General features: G+C 39.6%; 1 protein-coding gene across 2 annotated transcripts; it reads left to right on the top strand.

The window, feature by feature from the left end:
- The first annotated feature begins 477 nt into the window (after positions 1-477).
- Positions 478-4,855, top strand: LOC118214798 (anti-apoptotic protein NR13-like). 2 transcript variants are annotated; one of them, XM_035395024.1, is made up of 3 exons: positions 478-593; positions 1,624-2,035; positions 3,978-4,855. In XM_035395024.1, the coding sequence occupies exons 1-3, from the start codon at positions 493-495 to the stop codon at positions 4,098-4,100; spliced, it is 636 nt and encodes a 211-aa protein (XP_035250915.1). In that variant the 5' UTR covers positions 478-492; the 3' UTR covers positions 4,101-4,855. The 2 variants fall into 2 exon arrangements, with proteins under 2 accessions (XP_035250915.1, XP_035250916.1); XM_035395025.1 differs by lacking the exon at positions 478-593 and adding an exon at positions 808-930 and having other exon boundaries at positions 3,978-4,259.
- The last annotated feature ends 13,538 nt before the right edge of the window (positions 4,856-18,393 follow it).

Below are 18,393 nucleotides of genomic sequence, written 5' to 3'. Positions count from 1 at the left end.
CAGATGAACCTTTAGCAATATTTCATTGGTGAGGATGTCTGTAGTTGAGGCATTGTGTTATTTTGTGCGTATTTTTTTTATTGTTCAATGATTTGTGTGTGTTTTTTCAGGACCCCTCGAAAACGAGATGGTACATCTCAAGGTGGTTTATCCTAAAATAACCAAGTAAAGTGTATAAATACGGAAGAGGATTAGGGTCACATGTGAAAAAAAATTTTGAGTTCTGACTTTAAAGTCAGAATTCTGAGAATAAAGTCATAATTCTGAGATTAAAGTCAGAATTCTGACTTTAAAGTCAGAACTCAGAATTCTGACTTTAAAGTCAGAACTCAAAAAAAATTGCACGTGGCCCTAATCCTCTTCTGTATATAAAGGATGGTTAATAATAATAATAATAATAATAATAATAATAATAATATCCTACTCTAGCTCTAAATGTCTAGCTGGGGCGGGGTTGATTTTACAAATGCTGATGAATGAATGAATGAATGAATGACACATAGCCAGGAGGAGGAGCCTAGAACAAATAAAGACGCTAAGAACAGGAAATTAGGACCGAATCCTTTCGTGCGAGGTCTGAAATTGCTGGGAGGGTAAGCTTTGTTTTATACGCTCTTTTTTAAAATTATGAAAGTGTTAACATGGAAGCTGTCGTAGTTGTGTTAAAACATAGTTTACTGTATTTTTTTAAATGTATTTAAAGTGACAAAACGAAACTGCGAACCAGACTTTTGTTACTAGCTCATTTTGCTTCCTTTTGTTTCAGTTCACTGACAGACAGATGACAAAACTTGGCAGCGTTTTTTTTTTTTTTGCTATCTAGACGTTTCCTTTTGACAACGGTTACTAGCGTTATATGTAGCCTGCTAGTATTGCGATCGAGCTAGTGGTCATAAATGAGCTGTTTGCGAGGGTGTATAAATGGGCTAGGTAAGGTAACTTTTAGCCAGATGGCAAACGTTTAAATTTTCAGTGGTGGATATAAACTACTTAATTTGTACTTGCTAGGACGACTTTACCACCGAGTTTTTCCTCGCATGTAGCCTGTCATACGCAGTCTTCACTGTTATGAGTGCCGTCATTGTACGAAGTCTCTCTTTATCTGTATTTTACTACTTTTTCGAGAAAGCGTAACTAATTAGTGAATTGATTCTTAGTGAGTGTTGAATGTTTATATGTCAGATGGTAATAATGCCCAGAGTTGTAACATCCAAATACGTGAAATGTGCTCTTTAAGTTTCTTCTTGGTAATTGCTTAGACTACTTGATTACTGTGGTGAGTGTTTTAACAAATGATGTAGGCCTAGCCTAGGTGATTGCTTAAGTAGGCTATTTGGTATGTACAGGCCTAATGATATTTTTGCTTTAGTTTTTACTTTTTTTCATTTGTTATTTGTACTGCAAGTAGCTGAAGTGTGAACCATAAACAGGATGCCTGTATAACTGTCAATGCTATATCTCTTTCTTACTAGTGACAATTGTATTAATATAGAAATGTATTTTTGGGTTGGTGTTTGAATCTGTCAAATTTTCTATTCCAGTCCAGGCATGGCTTATTCACAGAAATAAACTGAGCACAGAAGTATACCTAACCAATGCTTTTTGTTATTCTCTTCCATTCAGAAAAATGTCCTGTTGGTTCAGAAAAGAGACACTGGCAGTGGCAGAAGATTACATTGACTTCTGCTTGGGGATCCAACGGACACCTCCCAGCGAACAGGCCAGGGCCATGAGACACCTGGCGAAGAAAATGGAGCGGCAGTATCAGCTGAAATTCCGGGCACTCTCCAAGACATTCCTGAGCACCTGTGGGCCTGACTGCAGTGCTGGTTTAAAGAAGGTGATAGGAGAGATGGTGGAAGATGGAAAATTCAACTGGGGAAGAGTGGTGTCTCTGTTTGCCTTTACTGGGGTGCTGGTGAGTGACCTCTACTCCGGAGGTGAGAGCAGAGACTGCTGCAGGAGGCTAGCAGAGACCATAGCTGACTACCTTGGAGAGGAAAAACAAGCATGGCTGCAGGAAAATGATGGCTGGGTAGGTTTTTGTGTGTTTCTTGTCCATTCTTTAGGGAAAGTGTACACTGAGCTTTGACTTCTTTACTTGCTGTCTACAATTCTCATTCCCATGGCCACCTGTCCCACAACCCCTGCCTCCATTCCCCCACCCACACCATGGTCCCACACCATTTTTACGAAAAGTTATTGGAGCTGTGATGTTCTTTAGTCTTAGGTACACATACCATTCATTTTGCTTTCCAGTCAAATGAGCCAAAATCATTATTTCCTGTATGGAATAATTAAAGGTTATATTTTCCAGTCTAGCCCTATATCAGTCCCTTCAGAAAGGCCTCATATTTTAGATTGGGAAATCTCACATGGACCTCTCCTGTGGTTGTCTTGTCAGTGCCAAACTTAGGGAACCTTTTAACTCTCAGGGCTGTAGCATATGATGTCAAATCTGAGCTAATTCTTACATTTTTTCCCAATCTCTGTCATTAGGGAAAAGTCCAATAAATTGGTATAGGATAATTACCTAAAGTTACCAAAAATTGTCAAAGATTTTTAAGCTTTCTATTCATTGTCAGAAACATGAATAGAAAGCTTGTTAAAGTTGTTGTAAGTTCTATACAGTAGGCAATGTACTTATTTAGCCTGCTGCTTCTACACTGTTAATTGGCTCTAGATCAATATCAAATGCCATTTCAAAGCTGGACAATCTACCATTTTTAAAAACCAGATTTAGCATAATGTGGGCCTTCAGTATTCATTTCATAGTTCTAACTGCACATTAAACTGCACTGTCATATACAAGGCTAACTAGTATAACCGTAGGGATATGGTCATGGCTGAGGAATGTACTGTAGGTTAGTCATTGTGAAACTGAACTCTTGATGGCAACCCAGAGATCAAACTCCTTTTTGAAAGAATCATGTACAAATGACTGAACTGTATGAGTACGTAGGTGGCTACCTATTCATGTTTGGGCTTGTACAGATCCTTTGTGCTCGATGCTAACTCAGTAACTCAATATTTCCCAACTGATGATTTACACTTTATATAGCAACGTAAAAAGTATCCTCTAACATTGACACTGCTCTTATATGGTCCATGACTGAGCTGAGTAGCTTTTTAACCACACTGATATGTCATGAACACCAGTAGGCCCCTCCTCTCTAATGGTAATCTGCTCCAGAAAGGGAAATATTAACCCAGACTGACTTTCATATGAACACTGCATTAAGGTCTATGGCTCAAGGAGAATCCATCTGCAATTAATAACTTAACTGAAATAATACCAACAGGGAAGTGTAGTTTCCCAAAACAAACTGTTTATTTCCTTACTGGTGGAAAACAAATTCCAAAAGATGTTTTCTGTGTTCTCAATATAACTTTCTGGATGCTAGTAAAACTGATTTCATGACTCATGGTTCTGCTGTATGGAGCAGTAGGGTCTTTGGTGCGGGGCAACCCTCTAGGTTGTGATTTCCCTCTTGTGATTTCACTACTCTACGTTCCTCTCTACGTTTCCAGTATGCAGTGCAAAAGACTTCCCTATGTTCAATCAAGCATAGTGGGGACTGCACATTATTAATATGCTGCTCAGGTCAATCTAGATCCTTATATAGACAATACAAATTGCTGTTCACTTATAGGTACTGACATCTGAGGTGTGTTCATTTGTATTTTTAGGAGAAGGGTCAGTAAGTAGCAATATGCCAAATTATTTTGAATTTTCAGTTGAATATATTGGGGAAAAAATATTGGAATATTTTGGATGACCTTCAGTATCAACAGTGAGTTCATTGTGTTGCCATAGTGCATTTCACTCAACAATGAATGTTGCTGCTGAGATGAGACAACTGTCTCAAGTCTTATTTTTTCTGTTTTGTGGGAGATCACTGATAGGGCTATGTGGTTCTTGTTTTTAATGCTGTCTTCTAAATCCAGCCCAACTTTTTTTTTTGTCTTTTGTGTAGGAGGGGTTCAGAAAGTTTTCCCACTGTGCTGCAGAGCTGAACCAGGAATCCTCAATGAAGACAGCGCTGTTTGCAGCTGCTAGTGTGGGCATTGCAGGACTAACTTTTCTGCTTGTACGCTAGGTCAGTTTTTCCCTTCTTCAAGGCAATGCTTGGTCACTGCCATGAGACTGGAGGTTGGGAGGTTTTGCATTAGTTTACAATGCATGGATGCACCCTACATTCAGGTATTGGACCCTGACCATCACTGGCCAGCAGTCTTGCAGGGTGGCGCATAATTGGCCATAGCGTCACCCAGGGTCTGCAGTCTTCTTGCACCTACTGTGCACCTACTGTGCATGAACTCCAACAAAATGACTGCACAGGTCAGCTTGTGGGCTGCAGATTAAAGAGGGAAAAGTTGGCAGCAGGTGTTTGGAAGGAGATTACTCTCTTGTTCTGACACCGACTATGATTTGACATTCCAAATTGGGAGCAGGGGATTAAAAATTGGTTCCAAAAAAGGTTTGGTCAGTAACACCAATGTTAATGGAAACACAATTTTAAAGTGTAAGAGAAAAAACAATAATATATTATTTACATTAAATAAAAATGTAAACAAGCCAATTCTTGTGTTTTGGGTTACAGAATTCATTGCATCATGTTTTTTCCACAGGTTTGATCTTTCTCACTCAATTTAGCTTTTCTGTGCGTTTTTCTGTTGAAGGTGCTAGCTTAAATTAAAAATCAAACATTTGTGTTCAACTGCTCAAGTCTATCATAACCACTGAAGTTGTAAAAATGTTTATTTTTCTCTATGAAGCAGTTTATTAAGCAATTCCTGAAATACATTTTGCTATTTATTTATTAAACCTTTAATAAAAAAAAACTAACTACTATAAAGAGTGTATGATTTTTCTGAAACTGGGTGCAGAAAACAGAAAAGATATTAGCCTCTTAAATTTTGTAGAACCCTTTTGGTTGAGTGAATATCTGAAGTCATAGTTGCATCATTAAAGCTACATTGATCTTTATCGCTGTGATGTCAGAAGCACATTGGACTACATGTGTTGTACTTGTGTGTTGGCATGTAGGTCTTACTAAGTGATTTGGGATTTTTGACCATAAAGCTTCCTACTAAATATTCTTTGGACTTTGAGTTCACAGAGACTCTGACAAAATGCTATTTTTAAGTCTGATGTTATAATAATTTTACTGGAAGTATCACTGCAGAGGATATTTTGCTGGGAAGGAGTTTTTTCTGCCCCAGATTGAGATTAAGGTGGTGGATGGGCAGGCAGATGGGAATGCTTACTGTCCATCCATGGTTGCTAGACTGAAAGGAAACTGCATGAAACTATCAGAGTGGTCCTAACTTGTCAATTAGGCCTATTTTCTAGCTTTGCTGGTGGCTGTAAGTTCCATGAGATGTAGCATTACAACAAGCCTAGATCCAATAAACAGTTGTCCTTAACTTGGATTGACAAATGTGCTACTTTAATTTCATGTTACATAGCCTAATTTTCAGTCATTTTTGTGACCATTCAATTTGATGAACTATGTTTATGGAGGAAAAAAGCAAACGCTTGCTTAACTAAACTAAACTAAACTAAAACTTTACTTTGACTTGTAAAGTTTTAGTTTAGTTTATTTTATTTTTAAGCTAAAATAAATAAAAAGTAAATTAAAACACATCAAAAGACTTGCATGTGAAGAAATTGTCAAGGATAACACGAAAAATTCCTGGACTTACTTCCATTGTGGTCATTGATGTTCCATCAGCCATTGAGACTGTTTGATTGGATCCAGGCCACATCCCTTCTCCCATGCCTGTCATCCAGGCCAAATAAACAGTCCTGGATGTGTATCGTTTTAAAAAATGGGCAGTAGTCCGAATATTTAGTTCTCATTTTGGTGAACTCGCATTCTGTTTGCAATCGAGTGTTACCAGTGAGTGTTGCGGTTTGTAGTGCTAAAACCAGGAAGTTTGCATTTTTGAGCTATGGGTTCCCTCGTCAGATTCCCAATGCTTTTTTTCCCCTATAGGGATGCCGACGAAAATAAGGTCTGTGGTTAACATAAGCCTGAGAGAGTTTCACGTTTTGTTCTACGAGATAAATTACACCCATTGGTATCTCAACCGTGGATTTCGGAGCAGTTAGGTGCTTTGTAAATGTAAGTTGCTAACAAGTTGCATTGTTGAACCTACAACGGCTGTCGCGTGCAAAATAGCAACTTGTTAGCAACTTACTTTGTAGAACAAAACGTGAAACTCTTAGGCTTATGTTAACCACAGACCTTATTTCGGCAGAAAACGAAATCCCTATAGGAAAAAACATTGGAAATCTGCCGAACCAATTGGCCTACAAATAGACGTCATAGCACTTGAAAAATATTTATTGACTTGAAGATGCACTTCAAAATTGAATTAAAAGATGAGTATAACGGCTAGAGGGTGTTATGGGCTCTCGCACAAGTGTTATAAATGTCATGATGTGCTTTCTTTGTCTTGTGGGATAAAAGTCGTGACCTTACACAAGGAGTTTGACAGGAAGAACAGTGTTTTGTGACGGAAGTTTGGATAGTCGGTGCTCACCTTAAAGTAGCCTATGTAATTTGGTGGGTGGGGCTGGTTTTGAGTGCACACAACTTGCTTTGGGTTGCTTGCTTTAAGGCCAGCATAGTGATTTTTTATTTTACGGCAAAGGAGGAATGCATTGGCTGCGTCGTTGTAATGAAACACGTTTGTGGATGCTGCAGTTTCCAGAAGATCCAAGCGCCACAAGACCCCAGGTTGCCATGGGGAATGCCGCTTCTTAAGTTTTTTTCCTCATCTGTGCCTTGGAAAGCTCGTCCGAAATGGCAAACCGTTTTATTTCCGACCATGTTATTATCTTCTGTTCAATTAAACGAACTGCTTCAATATAACTGGCAAACCAGCAAACGGAAAATGGTCTAAGAACTGGGCTTGGTAGGCCCTGTATGGACCCCGTGACCGCTTTCTACGCCTCCGGTGAGTCCACCTGTTACCCAGTATGAATCATGGAAATTACCTTACCCTGGTTTTCATTTATGAATACTTCACACGCACGCACAAAGCCCAGCTGTTAGCATGAATTCTAAACAGGAAGCGCATTTATGCGAGAAGCCTATCGAGACTGCGGGCTGCTTTGACGCCATGGAGCGAGAAGTAGTGGGCGCCAGAACGTTGCCCAGAAATGCCGTGACGAGAAACTCCCTCTGGGCTGGCGCATTTGTGGCTGAGCAGTGAGTCACTCAACAGGGGCTACACTGTGACCTATCCTCAAATAGGCTGGGAATGTTTTGTCGCCGTCGTATTTGTATATAGGTTATGCTCTATATTTTGAATTCAACTCCTGACTAATATGAAGACCTATTTTATTCGCTATTTGTGAATCGATTCGTGACGATAAGTAGGCGGTAAATAAGTCTGGATGTTTTATGTGGTCTGTTCTACCGCTCCATCCAGACAGACAAGCACAGATTATTAGCACATGGTTTAATGTATAATGATTTCTTTTGTGATCACAAAAAACTGTGTCTGATTTGGTGAGTTTTCTTGGCACATGTGAATGTAAATTGCTTAAAGAGAGTGCAGTCCATTCCACACACTGTCAATTTTTCAGACAACGTATAAAAGAACGAAATACCCTTAAATCAGCAGAAGGTGAATCACTGAAGGAAAGACGTAAAAGTTTTCTAACTGTTGCATGCAGCATCGCCCTTGTTGCCGATATTATGTTGTTAAATTTGACTGCATTAATTCTGTTCCTTGTACCTGTAATTTGGTGCTTGCGGTTGAGTGCATACGTCAATTCAGGCTTTTGGGCAGAGTGGTTTCTTGCTGTTTTTACATTTGGTAATTATTCTGTTTAAAGGCTGTATTACAGTTGATGGCAAAGTCAGTACAACGAAACACACGGTCTCTATCCTTCCCAGTACATCTTTTTTGGAATTCAGTTCTCAAACCAGTACTCCAATACTCTGCAATTCAAGTGGGACTATTTCAACAAATTGTGACATTTGATTTTGGAATAGGGGCTTTATGGAATAACTCTATATTTTGCCTAAATTATCCTTTGCATTTTGTTTTATTCTGGCTCTGGGCTGCCAAAACTCAGTCCAGGAGACCTACTATGTGTGTAGTGCTAACAGTAGTTATATGAAAGTAGATCAAATGTATCTTTTTGACTCATAACATTCAAACAGTTTAGTCACATTCTGTGATGTTCAGGGGTTAGTGCAAGGGCTGCATTGGATGGGTGTCAGAGCACGCCTGCAGCTGTGTGCTACAGATAACTCCTGCAGCTGGAGATTCCACAGGTTTCCCACTCTGTAGTGCAGGATACCCTCTAAACAAGCATTCCGGGTTTCATTCTGAAACTTGTTCTCTCTTTCTCTGTTTATTTAATGTATTCACAGTACTGTGTGAGGGGAAAACGTGCTCGACGTGCAGAAGTGCTTCATCTGATCGACATCACATGCACTTTGTCCCCTCGGTGTTCCTTTGGAACCCTGCGTTCTTCATGCTATTACAGAACAGTCTGGGTCATATTTCCTGTTGGATCCTGTTCTCTTTTGACCTCTGTGCTAATCAGGAGGTTTGCTCCCTGCCAAACCCATGACAGAGATGAGGGCAATAGGCATATCAATCCCTCCAGGCAGGTTCTCCTCTCTCTCACACATCATGCAGATGGCAGCCTGTACTGTTCTGCAGGTTTGACCTCTCTGACCTTGCTCCCTACATCCTGTCCCTTTCTTCCTCACACGTGTCCTTCAGTGGCACCACTCATCATGTTCAGGGAGGGGCCATGATGAGCACTTCAGTTCTTTTCATCTGTTTGCACTGCCGCTGCACCATAGCCATCAGGAAGATACTGTCAGAAGTTTATCTCTTCCAAAGAAAAACCCCTCCCCAATCTTCCCAAGGCCCCTTCAATGAAGGGCTATAGTTAATTGTTTTGCCACATTAGTCATTCAGTTTTGATAATTGAAATTCCTATTGGTCTTTGGCCCTGCTGGCAGAAGGCTTCTGTCTAAACATTTGCCTGCAGTTCTTACTGTGTTTGTTTATTTACTTTTTAAAAGGGGTGTGGGCTAAAATCCATTTGTGCAATTCAGATACAGCACAGTCATCCAAAAACCTTTTCAGAATGCTTGCTGCTGCAGAACTAGTTGGGGATGAAATATCATCTGCACTCTTCCCACATTTAGAGAGATGTAGGCTATATCTCATTTAAAAGAGCACAAGGACGTGGAACTTAAGAACTTGTGTTCAGAATATGGAAAAACATCCTGTGGAACAAAGAAGTGTCCTCCTCACCATGTGCACCGCCGTGTTGTGGATAAGCCTTACTGACCAAATGTGAAATGTCTGCCGTTTTCAGTATCTGCTGCCAACAGTGCATGTAATTATTTTTGGGCAACAGGGAAGACTCTGGCTTGATAACTATGTATTCTTGTATAATAAGGAACATCTACTCTTCACTGAATGAACGTGTGGCACACTCATGCCTTTCGCTAAGCCATTCCACATATGTTATCTCTCTTTTTCCATACGGCATCTCTCTTTGTGCATATGCTGTACCTCTCTCACATGATGGTGAATAATGTGTAACCAGATGATTTCCCAGCTGCCAGGGCTGGCAAGTGAGGTTGGGGAGTGGTCTGATGCACTAATACCTGCAGTCGTCCCCATAATATTAAAAAAATACCTGAGGAATTTTAATATAACATTTAAATACTGCCTTTACATCTCAGTGAAACTTCCCAAGTTCCCATGGCACCTTAATCTAATTTTAATCAGTCACTGTTGCTGATTCAGCAGTCTGGGTATTCATGAATAGCATAGCAGTGTGAATTAATCCATTTTCTGTGAATCAACCAATCACCTTTTGCACAATAGCACACTTCCTTCTTAACATGGAATCCTGGCTGCTTCAAATAGTACAGTACAGAGAATTATTATGGAACCATAACAGATAGCTGACAGCCTGAGATGGGGGAAAAAGGGGGGGTGGATGGAAGAGTAATGATGAATTTGTTAATTAGGCAGAAAGGAAATCACAGTCCATGACAGTATTAAAATTTGTCAGCTCTGAATTATATTTCAAAATATATTCTATATATTCTGTATTCTATTTGGTCTGTGATTTGTAAATGAAGAAATGTGAATGCTTGAAAATGAGCAGTCAAAGAGTGTGCACACACACACACCCTCTGAGCAAAAAAAGTCGAAACCTCTTGCTTGGCTCCTTGGTGGAAACTTGAGCTTCAAAACTACATCTAAATCTCCAAAGTGAAAATACTGTTGTAAAAAATCAACCACAGCAAAATATGGAACTGATTTAACAAATAAAATTTTTAAAAACACCTAAATTTTCAAAAATTCAATTTCACAGAATACTTTTTACATTTCATGAGATACAGGCCACATTTGAAATGTAATATGTAAATATAGAGACACGTTCAGTAATGCAAATTTAAATTTAAATGACATGCATAAATGATACAAAACAATTTTGTACTTGGTAAGTACAACAATGTTTTGTATTTACTAGTATGTGTGAATGTATAAATACTGGTTCTATAATTCACATGGCCCATGTGCTATGTGCATGTGAATGGAATTCATGTCAATGTGATTCATCTCCTCAAATAGACATGTGGTTGTAATTTAGTGTCTACAGAGGCCAGAAATGGAAACCTTGCCCCTCAGAAGCCAATGGAGCTAAACCAGGCAGTCTGTGGGTGAAACCTCATAAACAGTGTGGGGATACAAATATCAGTCAGTTTCCACCCCACCTGCAGACAGGGAATCCCCTCTGAGTGTAGCGCTTACCACCCTACCAAGGCTAACTTATTAATTGGCCTGTTCCATTACTGTTTTGAGAGGCTTTAAAACACGTGCTACCCTCTCCTCCATCACACTCTTCTGGTGATGAGATGGTGCTTACTAGTGTTCATGGACCAGACTGACAAACTGCGTCACCTTTTTTTCTTTTCTTTTTTGTGTTATAGTTGCTGTTAGTTGTGGTGGTTTAATGTTCGTTATTAGTGTGATGTGGCTTCAAGAAGTTGTTGACAAAAACTGTGTTCAATATTGATCGTTGTGGGGTGTTGGGTCTCTGTGTGAGCACCATATGCCCTTTTAAATTTAACAGCTCTTTTAACCATACCAGTGAAGTGTGAAAATAGCTGTGTGCTGTTTTGACACTTCTGTATCATGGTTTTGGTTGCTGCTGAGAGGGCGATTGGATTGGAAGACCTGTGAATTAAAACTGCCCTTTTTGACTTTCTGAAAGGAAAAGGAAGTGGTCTCCTTTTTCAGTAAATGAAATGGGGATGGCTCATAGGTTGCCACGTTCCCTTAGCCGAGCTAATGAATTAAATTTGTCTCTGCAAGAAACCAAGTTGCAATCGCCCACTGCCCTTTTAGGTGTGCGGTGACCTTCCTCATAGTTCTAGTTAAATATACCTAAACATAAAACTTTACTATGCAGTATTTTTGAATGTGCAGTACATAAGCTACAGGTTTTTTAGAAAATAAGTGTGGCAAATTTAGAATCAGATTCAAGAGCCACACATACACATGTGCACACACAGACACTTATTTAAAGCAGATTGCCGACACTTGTTGTACATACAGTCCATGTGTAGTCTACATAAAAATATTGATTGAATAATAATTTAGCATGACAGATGACAGACATTCACCTGTCAGTCATTTAAATTTGGATTCTTTTCAGGGAAAATGTAAGAATGTCTTTACTCATAATACATAGAGCCAGTTTTCTGGAAATAGAGGTGTTCACTGATTTGCTGCATGGGTTTGGTGAGGCATTGAGGGTTGTGGTGAGCACAAGCCTTCTCTGGTATTTTCAACAGTGTTATCCAGGCGTTTCACATGCTTGCAATCATGGGCAAGTTACTTTGCAACACAGACTTATTGGGCGTGTGTATGTGTGTGCATGTTTATGTGTGTCTTAAGAGGTGGGGTGACATCTGGAATGTGACATTAAAGTATCAGTGGATAAGATATGCACCCATGTGCATCCTGTATTTAGTTCTAATTAATAGAAGGTATTTCTGGCCGTAAATTCAAATGGAAAGTCCATCTTAACTCAGGAACAATGAAGGCTTTATGAAAGGTAGATACTGGCTTCTTGGCAGCACTTCTTAGTTTTGAACTGAGACATTCATGTGCACTGCAAGTAGTTTCAGTATGCACTGTGATTTAACTACAGGAGCCTTTGTAAAACTGTAGAGACAGTGTCTGAGGTTCCTGTCATTAATACTTTTTGAAGGGGCATAAATAGCATGTATTTAAGATTGAGTTTTACCAAAAACAGCTGTATTTGCCGTGTAGCTTTCAGGCAATTTAAAGAAGTGAGTCTGTGAGCAGCACTGATCTGTGCGGCTGTTACAAGTGAATGTACCCCTCTACAACCATAAGGGGGTAGAGTGTCAACTAAATCTGTCCTTGCTCATTTGTCATCTTTGTTTAGAAAAAACAAAACATTAAAAAAGACAACTGATAGATGACATGGTTTTGGTAAAGGTCTTGTTCTTTCTGTTTACATCTGCAGAAGTTTCATCGTACAAACTTATAGTAACGGATTAGAAAAGTTGGAAAATGTGTATTGAAAAAGTAAAATGTAATGTAAATGTAAATTGATGCAGGCCTGAAGGTGACCAAAGCTGGGGCCCTCAATTTTCTCACACTGCACTACAACTACAGGCAGGTGGCGCTACTAGACACAGCAGCTGTAGTATTCATCTTCGTGTTCCATTTTAGATAAAATAATTTAGACCAAAGAATAAAAGAACAGTAATGTTAATTTAGCGGTAAGATAATATCTTTAGATCAAGGAAATGTGTATCTATTTACAGGTGAATAAATAAATGTTGATAGTTGTGTATTACTAAGGTAGAATACAGACTGTTATGTGATATAAGACAAAAAAAAACGACACACAAACTCCAGATTTACAGTAATCCCAGAAAATGTATCAAATAGAGGCCTGTCAGTGTGACAACTCTGTGTGTCCTAGCCATCTCCAACAAGAGCGCCACTGCACTGAGCGAAATGCTTTCTTCTAGATGCTTCCAACGAAGGAACCAATATTCCTGCTGCACGCACACCTTCGTTTCACTGGTTAGCAAGCAGTCGAAAAATTAGGTTGCAAATGAATAGGCCTGTTCTGTTTGTTTAGAGAATCTTTGGTAAATTTGTGCAATAGTAGCATGTGTCGCTGCTCTGTTGGTATATCATGCAATGTTTTAATGTTAAAACTTGAAAAGGGCAGGGCACAAACTTCTGTATGAGTCATTGACGGAAGCCTTTTGATAATGAGACAAATGAGAATTTGAAAAGTGCATGATGAATGTAAATTAATGGTACATTAGACGTAGGCCTTATATCAACGCCTTTGATGGCGCCGTTGCTTTGTCTTGTTATTCCAGCCATGGTTGTGTTCATACAAGACATTTAACTGGGTCTTTTCGATCTGTGCACAGGCTCTAGTTGAATGACAACCAAGTGGGTGGTCGACAGTGTTTTCATTTGAGAGCATCTGAGAGATTCTGAGTGAGAACATGGTGATATCACTGACATGCAACACTGGCAGTTCTGGGTTCCGGAAATGCAAAATAGACAAAAATGGAAAGAGATATTATAGATCTACACTTTAAAAATTTTCCTCAGAACTTGAATAAACAAATAGGATGTATTTCAGGGTAAAAAACATAGTTATTACTTTTTAATTTAAAGTGAATGTGGGAGTAAATAAGATGATGTCAGGGAATGATACAGCTGGATCATTCAATTGTCTACTCTAACTGACTCCAGTCCTATTCGGTTTATTTTGCCAAAATACCTTTGCTGGTCTTTAGGAAACAACGATTCAAAGTAATTTGAAGACATGAACATAGCAATTGTAGTTGGTTTGATCTACGGTAAGGCCCCTATAAAGAACAGTGACAGACTTGGGAATTTTTTTTCCGCCTACGTGCCTATGACACGTTACTGACGGGTTCTATCACCCCTCCTTCCTCCACCCTGCCCACCCTGCCCTCCACCCGCTCTCACTCATTTCACCTATAAAATTAGCAAGTGGGCGGAGACAAGCCATAAGATGGAATTTCTGTATGCTTTAATGGTAGGAGTAATACAATATGATTTCACAGCCTTCTGCCCTGTGGCCAAGATACCAAGAACTAAAAAAAAACCAAGCCAGCTTTGCTGTATGTACAAATCTGGGTTTGGTGGAATGCATAGTGCCAACTGTACTGGCCTGAATAGTGCCAACTGTAAAGTCCAGGGGCCCTGTTCTTTATGTAAAATGCTGCTCAGTGCTCTTGCTCTTGCTTTGCACCCACATCAGAAATGAGCAATTCCTTTGAAAAAAATTTGACGAAGATTTTTTCAGATACACACGGCTAAAAATACTGACTTTACTGGTCTGGCAGCTCTGGGGTGATTTATACTTGGGTGGTAGACATGTTCCTACACAGCTGAACAAAGTAAAATCTCTGGCATGTGATTAATCACCTTAGCTCCATACGCTGCCTATTCTTAGCGGGGATGTGGGGGTGTTAAAACCAAAATGGGAGCTGAATATCTTTGTCAATCCATAGAACATTGTCAGCCCTTGTCTGTGTCAGCGAATATGACTACCTGCCATCACTATGGAATCAACACTGCTCACTGCACTGCCTGTCTGCTGCATGTAGGTTCTACCCATGTGCTCTGTGTGCACCGCACACACAGATGAGAAACCATTCCTGTGCAGTACGCCCGGCTGTAGAAAAGGCCGAATGAATGAATGTGTTTGATTTGTCAGTAGCCTTGAATGAATAATATCTGGCTTGTGCATGATAAAACCACAGCTGTTGAAATTCTCTGATGAAATCCCCTGTCCACAGAAGACCTTTAACCACCCATGGATTCGAGTCTGGATCTTTGATTTCTCTGTAGTCATTGTGTCATGCTACATTGGTTTTTCATTTAAATAATAAAAGACAGTAGTAGATTTATTGTAGCTGAGCTCACCTGCTGTCCCTATAACTATCCTTGATGTGTCTGCATTTCTTCCAGCAGTCAGTCAGAGCTATTGCAATCAGTCCGATCTATTTCCTGTCAAGATATAAGATATGGTCAATCAGATGGCACTCTAGTCATTAATCAATAAATGTGTCGAGGTTTGCTGATACCCTCTGTAATACAGGATCTAGGGTTTTGGGAAATGAAACCAGAGACTTATTTCTCATGCCATGTGTACTCATGCAAATATTTAGAAAGGGGTATTTTACACCCCTTATGCTGCAATAATTATGTTTGATTTTAATTTATGTTCCTAGGATATCCTACTGCTTTACAGTAATACGCCTCAGATGTCAAAAGCCATTCGCAGTATAATTCAGGGGTAGGCAAGTAGAATAACATCTGTTTCTGGATATCATGCCACCTACTGTTCTTACTTGTAAAAGTAAAATTATTTCAGTAATCTGACATTTTGCAAAAATGAATAACAGCTGAAGACAGCTGTTTTTTTCATCCCTATGTGTTACTTTTTAATGTGACCAAAACTACAAGTGAAACAGCATTGGTGTATACACCTTATCTAACTGAGCTACGTTATGCTAATACAGAGTGCCTATAATCCATTATTGTCATACCTTTGGGCAAACTAGTTAAATTAGTCAGCTCCTTAAAAAGGAGCTATATATCTGCTGCATTTGAAACTGATTCTGGGTTAATCAACAGGCAGTGCTCTTTATCAACGTGCAACATTCTTAAATCTCTCAGTATAAAAAGTGCTGATTTCTACATGGTGAAACCAAAATGTATTAAAATACCCTTTAATATAAGCTGAGAATCTCCACTTTAAGCACATGTGAATTGTTTAATTAAAAATCTAAAATTATGGAGCCAAATCAAGGAAAAAATATGTCTTTGTTCCAAACATTATGGAATCAGTTTCTATGACAGTTGACTACTATCTGACATGCCTGTTTTGGTGGTATATCAAGCCCAATTTCCCTATATGGGGCAAAACCATATGCGACAGTGGATGCCCTTAATCAGCGCTGCTTCATTGGCAGCTTAATCGTCCTGTGGGTAACAGTCACATCATTTGTAGTGAGGTTCACTAAACACGTAACAGTCACATCAGATCACTGGATCTGAATGGCTCAGCCTACACAAGGTAAGGCTCTGTAAATTTGTAATGAGTACATTGGATGAATGGATTTGAATGATTTGTAGTCAAGATAATGGCCAATGTTAATGTTTAGCGATCTCTGATTGGCTAGTCATCACAAAAAAACCTGACCTTTTAGGGTTTCGTGTTTACGTTTTTAGTTTAATTTTAGTTGTAGAGTCATTTTGAAGATGTGTAAAATGATGTTCTCATCTAGCAGCAAGAAAACCTGGTCCAATGAACAAATCCCCCTGACATGATTGAATTGTTGCTATAAGAAAGGTCATTTTGGTGACCTTGAATTATAAGGTCTGTTAAGCTCCTACTGGCTGATCAGTTTCTTTGTGGAACTCCAAGACCGTATCAAATTTTTAAAAAACAGTGCCGACAACAAGGACAGAAAAAAGTAGTTATTGCAGTTGTGAATGAACACACTCAGGTGGTGGAATGTACGTGATAGAACTGGTTACAGTGTCCGTCAACAAGAGCAGAGTACTCCGTGTTTTGACAGCCGACCTCATATCGCCATGATGTTGAGCCATGACTCCTGAGAAACACGATTAGGTTCTTCATGGGCTGACAGCCATCTCTGAGCAACTGGGCCAGCTTGTGTGGCATTACTAGGTGGCAGTTCCCAGTTGTCCCCCTCCACTTATATGGAAAAAATGTGCTGAACTAACATACTGAAAATGCTTCTCTTAGCTGATCTCCAGACAAGATTGATATTTTCTTTCCTGCCATCTGTCAGAAGAGAAGTACAGAAAGCATGCTAAGGAAGAATTACACTGCAAAAAACTATTTTTCATAATCCTTCAAAATTCTGGGAAGGAACTATCATTATGGCAGACCAAGAGACCAAGCACAGGGGCCAAGAGTGCTCGGAACTGGGCAGAATTACAGATAGCCTTGCAGCAGGTGGGAATCGAATACTGCTGGGATACTCCCAAACCAGGGAGGACATAGGACACCAGTGGGGTCAATGTCACATATGCCCTGGGGAAGATTACAGCAAAGCCACTTCCAAAACATCCAACGCCCTGCATCCAGCTGACATACTGCTATATCATGGGTTGTGCACGAGTTTTCCCTTTTTAGACTATATTCTGGAATGCTTTGCAATTCCAGTTGCAGATCCTTGAAAAACATTTTTCTCCTTATTGGGGCTTGAATGACAAACGTCTTCCAGCATGTTATCTGCTTCCCAGTACTTTTACCCCCACAGTCCATCTGCTACAAAATGTTGACACATACTGCCATGGGACATGGGCACGGCGCTCCTGTTTTAAAGTTACCCATTTGCAAGGCAAGGCAAAAATGGAGGCAGGCTGGAATGTCACGCAATGTTCTTTCTGTCCTCATTTATGAATATTTGTCTTTAAACCATCCTGTCCTGTCTGTTTGGTTGGTTGTTTCTCTGGTTTACATTTGGCAGGAATTATCTTTTAAAAGGAGCAAGATCTGCTAAACATGTCATCTTCAATACATGGTCAGATACTGCACTGACCAGAGGATTTCTTTTTTTATCCCCTTGAGATACACTTGCCAGAGTTCAGGTTTGCCACTGAAGGACACCCTCCTTCATAACTAAGGATTTTCCTGACTTCACATGAAAGCTGATTGCCTCAAAGTATGGGAAACCAGAACATGACATGAAAAGTGGAACCCTCTCTTCTAAACTCCCCAAACCAAACACAAAACACCAGTACATTGCTGATACAAAGAACATTAGCAACATATGGAAACAAACAAAACAAACTACCTGGGCAAGTGATCCAAATAATCTAGCAAAATGTAACCAAAATCAATACATCATTTTTACTGTATATCTCCCCATCTGAGCCAAAAACAAGAGAAAATGGGATAGCACAAATGGCAGCTCACCCCTACTGTTTCTATGAAAATGACTCCGATGGTCTGGGAATTGTGAAGGAAGGATCTCGCAGGTTGACCAGCCCCAGATTTAAACTGCCCGTCCCTTGTGGTCCAACCAAACAGGAAACTACCTGTCAACTGGTGCGCACTCAAGTCATACCAACATTACACAGACACTCAAAGGAAATAAGAAACAGAAAACTGTTTTAACAGTGTTTATCTCTACATATGACAACTGAGTTCAAAGATTTTGAGATATTGCATTTATTACAGAAAAACCTCCCTGTAAAGGTCATGGTTAGCCGTTAAATTTTTTTTTCTTTTTTAAATAGGCATGAAGC

This window comes from Anguilla anguilla, chromosome 16 (assembly GCF_013347855.1).
Source record: "Anguilla anguilla isolate fAngAng1 chromosome 16, fAngAng1.pri, whole genome shotgun sequence".
In the NCBI taxonomy this organism is placed as follows: domain Eukaryota; kingdom Metazoa; phylum Chordata; class Actinopteri; order Anguilliformes; family Anguillidae; genus Anguilla; species Anguilla anguilla.
The sequence above is the reverse complement of the archived record's forward strand: the minus strand, read 5'-3'. Positions and strand labels throughout refer to the sequence as shown.